Source organism: Arvicanthis niloticus, chromosome 12, assembly GCF_011762505.2.
Source record: "Arvicanthis niloticus isolate mArvNil1 chromosome 12, mArvNil1.pat.X, whole genome shotgun sequence".
Classification (NCBI taxonomy): Eukaryota; Metazoa; Chordata; class Mammalia; order Rodentia; family Muridae; genus Arvicanthis; species Arvicanthis niloticus.
This window is the reverse complement of record NC_047669.1, coordinates 66,588,565-66,605,303: the sequence shown is the minus strand read 5'-3', so window position 1 is coordinate 66,605,303 and position 16,739 is coordinate 66,588,565. Positions and strand designations below refer to the sequence as shown.

Genomic DNA, 16,739 nt, shown 5'->3' with positions numbered 1-16,739 from the left:
AATACATAAAGCCCAGGAGGGAAGAGGAGCTGCCATAGTTAAAACAGTTTTGGTAGATTATAATGTGGGAGGTACCATCTTGCTTTCACAACCTGCTTATAGCTGCAGCAGTCAAGACTGTGCTGTTAAAAGGGATGGACGATAGGATAGAATCAGAGTCCGACTCAGGAGTTTGATGACACAGTGTACCATGTTGGAGTTCTGCACATGTGCTTCTTGCCCTAGTCTTCCCCGGTTCTACTTACTTGAGATAATCTTTGATTCTTTCTTCCTTTCCATTCACTAGTAAATCCTTTGACTCCTAGCTCAGAACACACTGATTCTAACCTATCTGCTGCACAGCAGCATATGACCAGCTGGATTGCCGAGTCTCTTCCTACTTCCTGCTTTCATCTTCACGCTCCATAGTGTAGCCTGTAATTTGTAATCACTTTAAAACATCTTTGTGTGAATGATTATTTTGTCTGCATGTGTATCTGTGTATTGTGTGGTCTATGGAGGCCAGAAGATGGCATTAAATCCCAAGGACTAGAGTTACAGATGGTTATGAGCCACTAAGTAAGTGCTAGGAATAAACCTGGGTTCTTTAGAATAGACAGTGCTTTTAACCTCTGAGCCACTGACCTAGCCCATTATGCGTTTTCTTTTCTTTCTCTTTCTTTCTTTCTTTCTTTCTTTCTTTCTTTCTTTCTTTCTTTCTTTCTTTCTTTCTTTCTTTCTTTCTTTTTTTTTTTGTCCAGGTTGACCTTGAAGTCACTGTAGATGAGGGTGATCTTGATCTTCTGACTTCCCTGCTTTTGCCTTCTAAAGTTGGGATTATAGACATACCATATACAGATTGTATAATTCTTCCTGCCCCAACTTTGCAGTGGTCTCCTGCCAGCAAACCCAACTCTGGTTTTTCACAGAGCCCTGCAGTGGCTACCCTGTTTGTCTTGCTGACCTCACTGCAGGTCTGTTCTATTCCAATTATACAATAAGACTCCTGTCTAGTTCCTTAGGCCTCGGGAAGGCTTGGTTTTCTTTGGCATACTATACTGCCTTTAGAAGGGTTTGCATGTAGATAGTTAATAATTTTGCCTTTTACTACAGATTTCCTGAGATCATTTTGTGTGAAATGGTCACTGAGCCGCTCTATGCCTCAGTGTCACCTTGTTAGCTTTCTGGTTATTTTGGGGTAGTTTAGTTTGCTGAATCCTGGCTCTGCCAGTGTCACAGCAGTACAGTTGGTCCTAATGACTTCCTCTGTGAATATGTGTGACAGGATTTAAAGGGTGACCTCTGCAGGCTCAGATAGCTTTGTTAGGGAAAGAACTGTGGTGTTTGGGGAAGTGGGGTACTCTTCGTGCTTCCGCCTAGAAAGAATGCTTTTGGGATGGATGGAAATGATGTAGCAGGACAAAGGAGGAGGAAGAACATGTCCCAGCCAAGCGGAGCTGGCTCTGCACAGTTCACATTTATATCACACATCTGCACATGTTCATACTGGGTTTGAAAAGCTATACAAAGGGACAGGAGAGATGACTGAGCACCTACATACACACACAGGGCGGCTCCAACCACTTATAACTCCAAGCCTAGCCATCTGAAGTCTCTAGTGTTCTTGGAAACCTACCATACATATGCACATGCCCATATACAGACATGCACACACAATTTTTTAAAAATGCTATGTAAAGATCTGAATGTACTTCCTTTGGAGGGCTAGAGAGATGGCTCACTGGTTAAGAATACTTGTTTTTGCAGAGGACCTGGGTTCAACTCCCAGCATCTATATAGTGACTTACAACAGTTCATAATGCCAGTTCCAGGGATTTGATGCCCTTTTCTGACATCTCCAGGCACCAGGCACAGATATGGTATACATACATATAGGCAGGCAAAATATTCACACATGTAAAGATAAAATATATCTAAAAAACCCCGCTTCCCTCTATGTCATTTACAGCAAATATTTTCTTTCAGGCACAGTTTACAATATGGAACAAGCTATTGGAAAGATCACGGAAAATGGTAAGTTTCCATTTCAGAAATTTCCTTCTATGAAGAAACTTCTTAGAAATTAAGCAACAACCAAAACCTAACCAAAACAAACCAAAAATAAAACAAACAAACATGTCTCACTAACAGTGACTATCCATCCTGACGGTCTTTTGGCAAGAACATAGCTATAATTTGTCTGAAAAGTTGTTTCCAGCATGCAGGTCATACTGTAGAACTGGAAGAGAAATGATATAACTGTTCTCAGTAGCTGTGTTAGTCCTAATTGAAGCCCCCCCACCTTTTTAAATTTTATAAATTTAATGAGCATTTGAAGTTAAGGCTTCTGAGATTCAAAGTTGCCATGACTGTTAAATGTGTGACTGCCCTGGAATCTACATTCAAGCGTGTCTTTAATGTTTACGCTGCACACGTAAGATGGTTAACATCTTCTGACCTCTCACTCCTGTCTGATAACTGCCCTGTGACCCTGCCTCAGCAGCTCTTCCTACTGAGTCTAATTTCCAGTCACCCTTTGAACACTAAGCTGAAGTAAGGCTTACAGACAAACATGTTAAGCACATGACATTTTCAAGTTGCTTACTTTTTCATGACAGTTGTGTCCATGGGATAGAATATGCAACCTACTAGTATCCATTTGCACTAGGTCTGTAACTGTCTATTCCAAACAGAAATGTGCCCACGGTAAGACACATTCTTCTTGATGAGGAATACCTTGTGTTCTGCTAAGTTTTTTCATAGTATGCTTTTGTTTTATAGATGAAAAGATTAAGGTGAGAAATTTGGGAAGCCTACATATAATATGCCTCTGATTATATAGTTTCTAATGGGCACACTTATATGGAACATGGTTTTTTGTTGTTGTTGAACTCTGTAATAATCCCTGAAGGAAAGTGGGACAGGTCTTCATAGGAGGAGTGGGGGATGAACTGTGTACAGTATGGGCTGAAAGAGCTGGAGGAAGGGTAAAGCTGCTGATGTCTTCACAGGTAACCGAAGATGGAATCAGACAGACAGAGGACACCACATCTACCCAGTAGTGCTCTGAACTTTAAATATGTATAGTAAATTAAAATAAAAGCTTTTAATACAATGTACGTTTGTTTCTGCCCTGTGGATGCAGTACTTTAAGGAGGTCCACATGCCCCTCCCCATTTATAGACACATGAAAATACACTATATGTGTGCTAGTTTTGACTGTTTAAAGAGTGGTATAGTATACATCCTTGTTCAAAATAATGTGTTAATGGGAGATGCTGTTAACTGTGTAGTTACTGCGTGCCAATGTGGTAAGCCCCAGCCTCCCCATGCTGCCCCCTCCCCACTGAGCTTTTCTGTTGTTTTGTTTGAGATAGGGTCTCAGTATATCAGTATATTGTTAAGCCTAGCCTGGAACTTGCTATGGAATCCTCCTGCTTCTGCCTTCTAAGTGGTAGGATTAGGGTGTGAGCATTTTATTTAATTCCCACAACCTGTTAAGACAGTGTTTCTGTTTCATCAAGAGATCTCACCAAGTCTCTTCTACTCCCATAGGTACTGCTGCCCACAGGAATACCTGGATAAGTTTGCATTCTGGTAGTGGAGTACTGTTAGGTGCTACCAGATGCTAGCCGCCAAAAGTAGTTTTTCTCTTTTTAGATTTAAAATATATAAATATACATATATATGTAATTGTAATAAACTTTATTATACAACTCTTGCAAATAAAAAAAATCATATACCAAAATTAACTAGGCCCAAAGTCTATACACATACTCAGTGAAACTCCATGCAATTAAGATAGCCATTCAGAGCAGAGGCCTTGGATATCACATCTGATTTTCACCTTTTGATTACTGACTGTTTGTATGCACTTAACGATCGCCAGTCATAAACAGTACATGGCAGTGTTAGAACTAGAAAAGAATTGGCTTTATATCCCTTTTTGTAACTCACCTCCTAACCTGCATTCAGGTTTGACAAAGGATATTCCCAGCAGCACTTGAAAATATCTGCTTCATCACACCTTTGAGCAGACTTTGGGTTGTTGTTGTTGCTGTTGTTTTGTTTTTTGAAAGACTTTCCCAAAACAAAATGTTTTTCCTATTGTAGTCTGAATGGTCCTGGAAGCTGTGGCAGGCTTTGTCTGAAGGCCTCATTTTCCTTGTGCAGTATCTGTTTTCCCCCTATTCTATTGTCTGTTTCTTGCCCAGCTCCCATTTTCCTGGAGTTGGTCTTTACAGTCCTTCTTAGGGGAAAATCAGTAAGGCAAGGTGAATTGAGTCTCTAAACCGGCTTTTAGCTGTGCTGGCTTTGAGCAGCTGGTTGGCCAGATATGGAATTCTATTTTGAAAACAATTTCCTATCGGGACTCAGAAAGAGTCTAGTTGGCTTCTGGCAAGTGATACTGCTGACAAGACTGACAGTCTGGTTCTTGTTTGATTTTAAACTGAACCTCTGCGCCTCCAGATCCCAGTCTGTGCTGGACACTTGTGGGCCCTTGCTTTTGTTACAGATTATGACATTCTATACCTGTGCTGGTCTCTCAAGGTGTTATCCTTTTTGGTACTTAGTGGGTCTGCTCAGTTAAGAATATTTAAATTTATTTAATTTTCTTTGTGTGCATATTTTTCCCACTTGTCTTTTTCTTCAAGATCTCTTTCCAGTGTCCTCAGTCTTGCAGGCACTGACCGTTTAGTCTCAGAAATTTCTATTAGGCCACAGTTTCTGTGCTTCAGTCTGTCTCAGCTTTCTCCCCTTTCCTACCTCTACTAGTAGGTTTATTTAGCTGTTGACAGTAGGAAAAGCTTGGTTTCTTTTTCTAATTAATTATTTCCTAATTAATTTCTTTAAAGAACCTTTTTTTGTAATTAATTAAAGAATTAATTCTACATCCTGACTGCAGCTTCCCCTCCCTCCTCTCCTCCCAGCCTTTTTTCCCACCTCATCTAATCCTCCTCATTTTCTCTTCAGAAAAGGGGAGGCCTCTCTTGGGTATCAACCAGCCCTGGCATACAAAGGTGCAGTAAGGCTAGGTGCATCTTCTCTTGAGGCTAGACAAGGCAGCCCATTAGGATGAAAGGGTCCCAAAGGCAGACAACAGAGTCAGAAACAGCCCCTGCTTCCACTGTTAGGAGTCCTACATGAAGACCAGGAAAAACGTGGTTTCTAACTCAGCAAACCATGGCTGGGAGGAGGGGTCTGTGCCTGGGTCATCCTATGTAATTCAGTGCTTCATTCCCTCTAGTCTTCTGTGCACAAAATTGGGCTGCCTTTTCCTTCCTCAGCCCCCAGATAATTGTCCTTGGTTTAAATCAGTCTCAGCCATGTGAACACACACACATACACACACACACACACACACACACACACACACACAAACACACACACACACACACACACACACACTTCCTCATTACTTGTACTCTCCACTCCAAACACACCCAGCCTTAACTCATACTCCAAGAATTTTTGGAATGCCTGGAAGTGTTGGTCAGGAATGATCCATCTGTGATGCAAAGAGGTCAACTAATAGAACTGGGCCTCCAGGAAGACGCAGCCTGTGGGCCATGTCTGGGTCGTGTGGGTGCTTAGGGTGGGATTATAGCTGTAGAGCTGGAGTGTTCCAAGGATACCTGCTGTGTCTTGATCTTTTTAGATGATGGAAATGTAAACGTTTCAAGGTTTGTATGTATTCACTACTTAAATGCTGGTAGAAATTGTGCTCCATCCTGTGGTATTTCATCTAAGCATAACATCCTTATAAGATAGACATCATAGAGATACATACAGTGATGGAGAAGCTGAGACTTGGAGCAAGTCATTGCCTAAAGTATGCAGTAGGCGTTAAACATTGCGTTGTGATGTTCACAGCTTTTGACTGGAACTGCAGGAAGGAAAGGAATGCAGTGGGTTCCTAGCATGCTGTGACTTTGTGGTTGTAGGCAGCAAAAAGAATTTTGAAGAATTAAGACTCAATACAAGAACTTCTGATGCTAGACAGTGGCTGAAGAAGTAACAGTCTAAAGAAACACCGTGAATGTGATTCACCTCCACAGGACCTCTGTGGAACCACAGGATCAATAATCCAGGGGTTAAGACGAGGAGTTTATTTTGGCAGCATCCTCAGCAGAAAGCATTGGGGGCAGTGGGGGTGGGATGCCCTGTCTGTGTCCTGGCAGGCAGGGATATTCCCCTCACTGTCCTTGTGACATACACCACTGTCTTCTTTTTGTGTAAATATCTTCTGGAATTACAGTCTGTACTTTGTAAAAGAAAGAGGGTCATCACAAAAAGTATTCTAAGCCGACTAAAGACGCGCAACATTTATTTGGCTATAGGGAAGACACTGTTTGACAAAATGTCCAGAACTATCAGAACAGCTATACATTAACAAGTACAGTTGTCTATGTGTTCATCAGTGATATCACTGTGGAGAAAAATGGCATAGAAATTCAAACATTAAATTTCTGTATATCAAATTATTACCTACATCAGGCGGTGGGGTGAGTTTTGGATTGGGCTTAAGACATCACTGTGGGACTTTATTATCTTACAAATAGTTGTTCATCTCCAGTAAGCTGCACACCAACCTTGTAAAGTTTCATCCCCATTCAGCACATGAAGAAATGCTTAGAAAAGGTGGGTCTCCTTACTACACAGCTTCACTGCACAGCTAAGGTATTAAACTCGAACCTAGATTTGGGGTTTCATTTCAAATGTGAGTATTTTTAAGTTAAATATTTGTACCGTGTGAGGAAAATACAGGTAGCTCCCAGGAATCATTTGTCATGTCAATTTTTAATACTTTGTCTTATTTTCTTAGTTTTTTGATAAGGCAATTTTCTGTGTAGCCCTGGCTGTTCTGGAGCTCACTCTGTAGACCAGGCTGGCCTTCAACTCAGCGATTGCCTTTGCCTCCCATGTGCTGGGACTAAAGGTTACCACCAGCTGGCTAATACATTTTTAAAAATCATTCAGTGTTGACTCAATTATTCCTTAAACTAAAACACAAGAATTACAAATTTTAAATCAAAGCTGACTAATAAGTGGGAAAAATGCCAATTCCAAGTCTTACAAGAGGTATTCCAGATAGTCCCAGATGTCAGCCGAGAATGGCAGTCCTGAATTTTTAACTACAGAAATATTACAGAAATGTCCTTTTTAGTGTATTCATTTTGTATTCTGGTTGAATCGTTGAAAAATGGTTATGAACATAACTTTGGAATAAAAATGGTACAAGTTTCATTTTCCATTCAAGATAAAAGTAAACTTGTGGGCTTGAAGTTGAGATGTCGTTTGGGATAGTGCTGATAAATGATATTTATCTTAACACTTACAGTGGAATATCCTAGTAACCAGGTTGTGATTAGCACATTATCCGACAGAGTCTGAAGTCTACATTTATCCAGCAGAGTGACTCATGGTCTTGTCATCCTCCCACGGAGCCCATCTGTTGTTCCACGTGAATGCTAGTAACAGGCATTGTATCCTGTTAATGCTAACAGGTAGGAGTCAGTCAGAGGCCAAAACCCCTATCACAATTAGCATTAACAGCATACAGCCTCCAGCAGCCAGAGGATGAGGGATAAGCAACTTAACCACACACTTCCCCTTCCTGGTTTGTGCCACCTGCAAAGAGAAAAAGAAACAGTTGTTGTGCACGTACAGTTATAAAGTGGAGTGACTATAAGTCTGAAGACAAGGTAGATGTCAGCTTTGGAAGGAAAGAGCTCCTGAAATGCTTGTAAGTCATTTCTGGAAAATTCTTATAAGGGTTGCAATTAAAAATTTAAGTTTAAAATTAAACTTTAAATTCTGTTCTTTAAGTGGGAATAATCTGAGTCCATGTATCATCTTTGACACAGCCACTGTTCGAAGTTCTACAGTGCTGAAGTTCAAATGACACAGCTTCAGTTCTGTGTTACATTTGATTGACATCCCGTGGGTCACGAGGGAATTCAAGAAAACAACCCAGATATTTAGAATAGCACTTGGTGATTTTTGAAAGTTAAAACTTAATGAGCCCATTTTCATTCTATAATGAGTAGTTGTGGTTTTCACCTTATTCCTTTTTTTTTTTTTTTTTTTGACCAAGAGATGTGATATAAGCCGGGCAGTGGTGGCACACGCCTTTAATCCCAGCACTTGGGAGGCAGAGGCAGAGGCAGGTGGATTTCTGAGTTTGAGGCCAGCCTGGTCTACAGAGTGAGTTCCAGGACAGCCAGGGCTACACAGAAAAACCCTGTTTCGAAAAACTAAAAAAAAAGAAAAGGAAAAAAGAGAGATGTGATATAGCCAGTACAGGTCTGCCCTAAAATGTATCTGAAAATGTTCCCATTGTCCTTCAGGGAATCCTTTGTCCTTCAGGGAATCCTTTGGGGACACACAAACCAGGCTTTGGTTTGAAGAGCTCTGACTCAAGGGACTTGTCTCCAGAAAAGAGTGGTTTAGAAAAAGAAAAAGATGAATTTGCTGTTTCCTGTTAGAGTTGGATTTTACTCTCTCAGATAAAGTGACATTTCTCCCACAAGTTTCTGGTTTCGGTGTTACTGTACTCGAACCTAGAAATTCAAGCATCATTCAAGTCTGTGGTCCCTTTAGGACCAGAGGGGAACCACCTTTTCTTTTCTTTAATAACGAAAGCAGCTAGATGTAAAAATGTGATTAAGTTCAAAAGAAATGCATCAAGTTAAAAATTCCCCAGTGAATATATTTTGACAGGGCAGAATATCGTGGCTTGGAAATTTCCAAACCAAGGAAATATATCATACTTACTGATAGTATTTTTTTTTTTTTTTTTTTAAACTTTGCTGTTTTCTCAGATGAGTTGGTTTCATGAGCAAAGTCTCTGAATTACACAGTTTCAGTCCAGGATTTTATTTCAGCCAAAACAAGACTGTAATAATCCTTTTCCCCTTCATAGTGCGTTGGACTCAGTAAGTCCTCAGTAAATCTATTAAGATCTAATATTCTACTTCAGGCAATACTATTGACCCATTGGGGAGAATATATACAACTGTGCGCATGTGTGTGCATGTGTGCACACATAACCCCCCATGTCTATTTAAGTTAGTCACTTATCTGCAAGTTTTGTTTCTATTCTTTGAAGATGCCATCTGATTAAAGGTATTAACAAGAATATAGTTAGTATAGGTAGCCAAGGTTTCTCTGTGTAACCAAGGCTGCCTTGAACTCATCACCTAACACTTCAGTCTCCCAAATTCTGGAATTATAGCCATGTACCACCACATCTGGCATATTATATGTATTATACATACATATATACATATACACATGCACACATACATATATATACACACATATATACATGTGAACACATATACACATAAATATATAATATATATACTATTTATCACCTTTGGGGTCAGCTTGGGCTACATTGGGCCCTATCTCAATAAATAACAAAACATAATGTTTGGAATTGCTATTGAAATCAACTCTTTGACTTAGGTAAATCTAGACCAGTGTTAAGCACTATATATAGTTCAGACAAATAATAAATCCAGATACCATTCACTGTATGGCATATTACTCTTTCTCTGTAGTATAGCCTAAACCTAGGGACATTCCAGGAGAATATAATTAGACTTTTCTGCAGGCTAATATTTTGGGGTATGAGGGAGGCATAGAATGTTCTGTCTAGTCTTACTGATTTGGGATGATGTTATCAGCTAATGTATTCAGAGAAGAATATGTCCTATGCTTGATCTTTTTATTTTCAGTATTTTTTTGTGGTAAAACACACACACACACACACACACACACACACACAATATATATATATATATATATATATGATATATATGTAACACACACACATATATATACATATAGGCTAGGGCAGATGAACTTTTGGAACTGTAAGAAAGGGTATCATATACTCATCTTCAACTTTCATCATATACATACACTCATATACATACATACATACATACATATATACATATATACATACATACATAGTTTGCCATGGTAACCAGTTTTAAGTTTCTGATTGAGTTACCGAACACATTTTTAAATGCTTTGCATCCATCCCCATCTTTTTTCTCAAATGTCTCCATTTGTATTATGAGGGTCTCCCTTTATATTAAAATCACGAGTTCTAGGCCAGGTGTGGTGGCACACACCCTTAATCTTAGCACTCAAGAGGCAGGTAGAGGCAGTCAGGTTTCTGGGAGTTCCAGGCCACTCTGGTTTATATAGGGAGAGACTATTTCAAACAAACATACGTACATACAAGCAAGCAAACAAACAAGAAAATCATGAGTTATATCCTCCTATTATATATATTTAATTATTTAATTATTATATATAATATAAGCATATATATACACATATATTTATTTATTTTCTTGTTTTGCTGCTTATTCTTAGCACTAATCATTCAATGGTTATGAAAGAAACTGCATGATGAACTATTTTCTTATAGGAAGCCAGTGGTTGCATTTCTAGCCAATATGTGGGACAGCCCTCACCATTCACTTTGACATGTCTGGAAACTGTTCCCTCGAGGTTCTGAAGTGAATGCACATCCACTTCTGTGGAGAAGCAGGATTATATGTTGATAGAGCAACACAGACTCCAGTTTTAAAGCTAGTAGGTGAAAAGAAGGTCATAGTTTTGACAATTAAAATGATTTAATTCAGATGAGTTCATCTAATCTGTCTGTCTGTCTGTCATCTATTAACTTGAAAAGCATAATAATGAAAATGGAATAAAGTTTAATCCTATATGGATTACCAAAATCAATTACATATAATTGCATTCGCAGATCATTTGAACTTCCCACCAGAATTTATCCTGAACCTAAGTTTCTGAAGCTATGCTTCTGGATTTGACCAGGGAAGTAGTGAGTGAAGGTTAAAGCAGTCAAGTAAAACATGAAGACCTGGGAAGCTCTGGACTAGTCATAGTCAACTTTTGGAATAACAAGTCTTTGGTTGCCTTTGACCTAAGATGAAAGTTGAAGATTGCTGTGAATGAACATGTGAGTGATTCATGTGAAGAACACCATGCCCTTTCTTACAGCTCCAAAAATTCTTCATCTGCCCTAGCCTGGCTTCTGTTCTCAGTTTGAGTCTCTTCTGACTGTCAGAACCATTCCTTCATGGTGAGAGAGGCGTCTGGAAAGGCTTCAGGAAGGAAGTTCCTAAAGAGCAGTGAGGAAGGAGGGTTGGGGTGGGGTTTAAATCCTCAGTTAACTTGCACTTAGTTGGTTAGTTAGCTAGTCATGGTGCAAAACAGAGGCTGAGGATAAGGAACCCAGGTTTTGGTAGATAGCTTTTAACTGGATAAAGAACGGCTGAATATTTCTAGTCATTTCACATTCAACACAGAACAGTCACAGATGAAGCATTTGAGTGGTATTAACTAAGCTTTGGTTGTTTTATGTTATTTTAATTGCTATTTTATACAGCATCATTAAGATGTATCTCAATAATGCTTCATGTAAAGAGTTATTTTTTGCCTCAAGGGCTATTTCAGTTTCTGCTTTTCTAAAGTGTGGTCATTTGAAGTTTATTGCATGTTTTCTGTAGAACTTCTTTATTTTTTCTCATATCTCAGTAGCTGACTTTAAGGATAAATCTCTGCTATCAGGAAAAGGACTGATTAGTATTCTAATTTGTCTTGAGTCCATGAGCTCCATGTATTAGAGAAGGATGTGTGGTATGACCTGCTTCTGACATGATCTAAAGCACCAATGAATCTTCCCTGTCTGTGGCTCTGTTGCCTGTCTGTTCCCTGTCTCTGGCTCTGTTGCCTGTCTGTTCCCTGTCTCTGACTCTGTTGCTTGCCTTTGGATCCATTTCTCCTAGCTGAGATGCCTTGTCTGGTCTCAGTGGGAGAATTAGGTGAGATTACATTTTATATTTCTTTTACTTTTAAGGAAACTCCTTATATAAGCCATTTCTTGGGGGAATTATTAATTCTTTATACCATAGTATTTTCTTTCATAAAACTCTTAATTCCACCTCTGCTCTAATTTCTAGCTAAACGCTCTTTATTGAAAATGCCTAAATTTCTAAATTGAGTTCCTTATTGAAAGGAGCCACAAGGACATAGAATAGCTTATATACAACATACTCTTCTGTATTTTGAGAAATTTCCAATAAGATTCATACATGCAAGCAAAAAATATGGCATGCTTTTGGACTGTCTCAGAAGAATGGCAGTATACTATCTTGGGATCACTGTGGAAATATATTGAGAGAACACTTAATTATGAATGCATAAAAGAGAAAGAATATTGGCCTTAGAAGATGATTCTGTTTTTTTCCCAGTTTTATAGCTAGAATATTTTTAAAAAATGACCTGTGGAACTGAAGTAGACTTCCAAATAGCTTCATCATGGGCCATGATTAATATCAGATAAGGATGTGGAAAAAAACAGGTTAGGATCTTTCCCCCCAGAGTCTGGGTGTAGAGTAAGCAAGCGGCTAACGTTGAGTGGAGCTAGCCTAAATTCAGCTTTCTCCCCACATCACTGCATCACAGGGAGGGACCAACTTCCTTACTTCAGTGACCTCATGGGCTTAGTGCAGGCCCAAAGCCCTGTTAAGACGTTATGAAACAGACATGGGAAAAACATGACAGGAACAAAAGGGACAGGAGGAGAGCTTACTGATGACATGAGGTCCACTGCTGTATTCCTTCTTATTTGATATTTATGCAAAGGCTTGCCATGTGCTGGGGAAGCTTTGTAATGCCACAACAGTAAGATTTTAATAACTACTTTCTTCTTTTAATTTTTATTTTTTGATAACCTCTATTTTTTCTCCATCTCTGGGGAAAAGGAAGTGTATGGGAGTTACTAATTCTGTAGTATTTTATCACTCTTTAAGGTCATCTTCTCATGAATTTCCTCTGTCTACTTAGGGTCACATATTAACTGTCAACAATTAATTTTAATAAAATTCCCCAACTGAAATGTATGCGCTATTAGTTATAGCCATGTTTTGAAAATACCCTGATAAGCAGCAGTTTATATTTTTCTCTTGCTATATACTATAGTGGCTCCAGGTAAGCAAGAATTCATGTAGTAAGAATTATGTTAGGATCTAGGATAGAAGAATTTGCTTTTGTCTTGTAAAAATTAGTTGTGTGGGATACACATAGGTGATTACTGTGAATTACAAGGCAAAGTCCATACCATTTCCTTCATGTATACTATAGCATTTTACCAGTGCTCTAACAAAACAAATGAGGAGTATGGTTGTTGATGCCTAGAATGTCACTGTGAGGTATCACTCACTTAGGCAGTAAGCTTATCCCATATGCTCTTCCACCTTGCCTTTTTCTACAGTCTCAAGGACACTCCCAGAGGATGGGCTTGACTTGTGTCTTGATACAACCATCCTGCCTTTCGCCAGGTGTTTCATTCTCTCTTGAGCACTGGTCACATTTGCATGGTAATTAGTGTTTGCTTTTCTTCTATTAACCCAGTTTGTATATAACGGAAGAAACTGGATCTCACCGATTGTTACAGAGTACTCAGTGTTACGCTCCACAATAAACACTAGGCACACTATAAAGGCATTTCTCCCTGCACAGTGGGCTTAGAGTGACCCTGGGACATGTCAGTGGGATTTAAATAATAGACAGGTTCTTGAATTAGTGAGGTAGAACCTTGGAGTGTGGAAATATAGAAATAGATCTGCTGTCATTCCAGAGAAATCAACCCATTTAGAGGATTCTGTACTTAGGTCTCAAATCTAGAGAGTGAAGCCACTGTAGAATAAAGCTGGAGAGTTCCACAGAAATCTAGAGAGTGAAGCCACTGTAGAATAAAGCTGGAGAGTTCCACAGAAATCTAGAGAGTGAAGCCACTGTAGAATAAAGCTGGAGAGTTCCACAGAAATCTAGAGAGTGAAGCCACTGTAGAATAAAGCTGGAGAGTTCCACAGAAATCTAGAGAGTGAAGCCACTGTAGAATAAAGCTGGAGAGTTCCACAGAAATCTAGAGAGTGAAGCCACTGTAGAACAAAGCTGGAGAGTTCCACAGAAATCTAGAGAGTGAAGCCACTGTAGAACAAAGCTGGAGAGTTCCACAGAAATCTAGAGAGTGAAGCCACTGTAGAACAAAGCTGGAGAGTTCCACAGAAATCTAGAGAGTGAAGCCACTGTAGAACAAAGCTGGAGAGTTCCACAGAAATCTAGAGAGTGAAGCCACTGTAGAACAAAGCTGGAGAGTTCCACAGAAATCTAGAGAGTGAAGCCACTGTAGAACAAAGCTGGAGAGTTCCACAGAAATCTAGAGAGTGAAGCCACTGTAGAACAAAGCTGGAGAGTTCCACAGAAATCTAGAGAGTGAAGCCACTGTAGAACAAAGCTGGAGAGTTCCACAGAAATCTAGAGAGTGAAGCCACTGTAGAACAAAGCTGGAGAGTTCCACAGAAATCTAGAGAGTGAAGCCACTGTAGAACAAAGCTGGAGAGTTCCACAGAAATCTAGAGAGTGAAGCCACTGTAGAACAAAGCTGGAGAGTTCCACAGAAATCTAGAGAGTGAAGCCACTGTAGAACAAAGCTGGAGAGTTCCACAGAAATCTAGAGAGTGAAGCCACTGTAGAACAAAGCTGGAGAGTTCCACAGAAATCTAGAGAGTGAAGCCACTGTAGAACAAAGCTGGAGAGTTCCACAGAAATCTAGAGAGTGAAGCCACTGTAGAACAAAGCTGGAGAGTTCCACAGAAATCTAGAGAGTGAAGCCACTGTAGAATAAAGCTGGAGAGTTCCACAGAAATCTAGAGAGTGAAGCCACTGTAGAATAAAGCTGGAGAGTTCCACAGAAATCACTGTCTGCAGTTTTGAGTAAAAACTGAGTTTCATCTGTACTTGGAAAACCACACTTGGATGCCATCACCATGAGTTTTTGTTGGGTAGGATCACGTTGTTCTTAGGGGATATATGTTAAAGCATTGAGGGGTGACCCACACTTAGATACAGATACACAGAGAGAGGGAGGTTGATGGATAGGGATGGGAGAAAGGAAACAAGTGGAACAAAAGGTAACTGTCTACCTGTGAGTCGAGGCATGTTCATCGTCCTGTTTTGAACGTGAGTTTTGTCTGCTGTTTCACCAAAGCTGCCGGCTCGCTGGTGTCTGGCAAGCTCCTCAACGTCTCTAAGCCTCAGCCCTTTCTTTAAAGACAGACAATGGCTGAGATGACTGGCAAATTCACTGTGCAGCTTAAGGGACATTAGTGCCAGGCTTCCAGTTAGGGTTCAGAGGACATCAGCTGGTGTGCTAATTCCAGCAGCTACCTGAGCAGTAATCACATGTTAACACTGCCATTTTGCCTCATATGGAGCTGGGGATTGAACCCATGGCTCATGCTTGCTAGCCAAGCATTCTACCACTGAGCTGTAACTGGAGACCTTGGAGACCTTTAAGTCTTCCATTTTAAATATACTATGCAGATATATTTTCTACTGGATAGTGGAATCCTTACACTAGGCATAGGTGACACAAAAGCTTTTAGAAGACAAAATATATTTTGGCTTTTCTTGACTTCTGAAGTTATAAAGTAGTTGCCAAAATGTCAAAATGTTGCCCCAGAAAAGGTTTCCTTAACTATTTTATCAGGTTTTCTTTTGGTTAAGGAGATGAATGAATTTTCCACTTGTTAAATAAAAACCTTAACAGTTAGTAAATTCTTTACCATGTAAAGAATTTTTAGAGATCTCTTTGTGCTTGTATTCTTTACATCCCCAGACTGCATTTGCATTCTTGCTTTCCAACTTGGTTTGTTGAAATATACATAATAACAGCAAGCAGGCATGGCTGCCTGTGTGGCAAGTACTGTTCTGAACGTTCTTCTTCTCACAGCCTTGGGGATGAGCACTAGCCATGGATCCACAGGAGCGGAAGCACGGGGAGCTGATCTAATTTGCTTAATGTCAAATGGTGGGTGAGGAGGGACAGTGCTATATGGTATGCACCCACAGAAAATCACATGCTCATACCCACTCTCTGCTTATCTGATGATGCAACAGGCGACGGCCGGACCACATCTCTGGGTTAAGATGCTCAGGAAACAGAACTTTTATAGAAAGTCCTTATTTATGGAGAAACGACAAAGGTCCTATCCAGAATGTTGGTTTCCCAGTTTCAATAAGTCAGTGGTTTCGATATTCCTCACATGTCTTCTCTGCCAGTGTCTTAACCCTGTCTCCTTACATGGCTCACTGTTTCTCTGGGCTAGCACAAATAGTTCCCATCTGTGTTAAGCTACAGCCACTTACTTACTAGATGCTAATTCTCATTTTCTGGTGAGCGTGTCATCATGTTCAAGAGTGGTAATTTTAGGAACTAGGTGTTCTTCCACATGGCCAAGAGCCTTGAAAATATAAGGACTCTGATGGTTCTGACATCTGATGCGCTAATTTGAGGATAAATGTTCTTTTGAGGTGGTTTTGTTCGAGATCTTGGATACTGTAAGTTCAAAGACACCTACAGGCCTTAAGAGTTTCATTATAGGTGCGAATTATACAGCAGAAATCAAATTCAAATCATTGCTCTCCCTAAGTCTTACCAAGAAAGGATGCATGTGTGTTTGTGTGTTATGCTTTTTATCTAGAATATATTTTTCCTATATATGTATTTTCATGTATATGCACTCATGTTCCATGTGGAGGTTGTAGATGGTGTATTGAATATAAAAAGGGGATTTAAAACAGTCTTTTGGGATTTTATAATTTTCTTTGAAAATGTTTCATGTTTTCTTCTTCTACACACT

General features: G+C 39.7%; 1 protein-coding gene across 8 annotated transcripts in view; it reads left to right on the top strand.

Moving 5' to 3' along the window:
- Mrpl39 (mitochondrial ribosomal protein L39) overlaps positions 1-16,739 on the top strand; it is a 75,345-nt gene that overhangs the window by 15,320 nt on the left and 43,286 nt on the right. For 5 of the 8 annotated variants that reach the window (XM_076943098.1, XM_034515902.2, XM_034515900.2 and 2 more), the window contains exon 9: positions 1,966-2,013. In XM_076943098.1, coding sequence (XP_076799213.1) covers positions 1,966-2,013 — 48 coding nt within the window. Of the gene's footprint in view, positions 1-1,965; positions 2,014-2,990; positions 3,095-3,534; positions 3,580-10,774; positions 16,680-16,739 lie in introns of those variants that run through there. The other 3 variants (XM_076943100.1, XM_076943099.1, XM_034515901.2) reach the window with 3 other exon arrangements.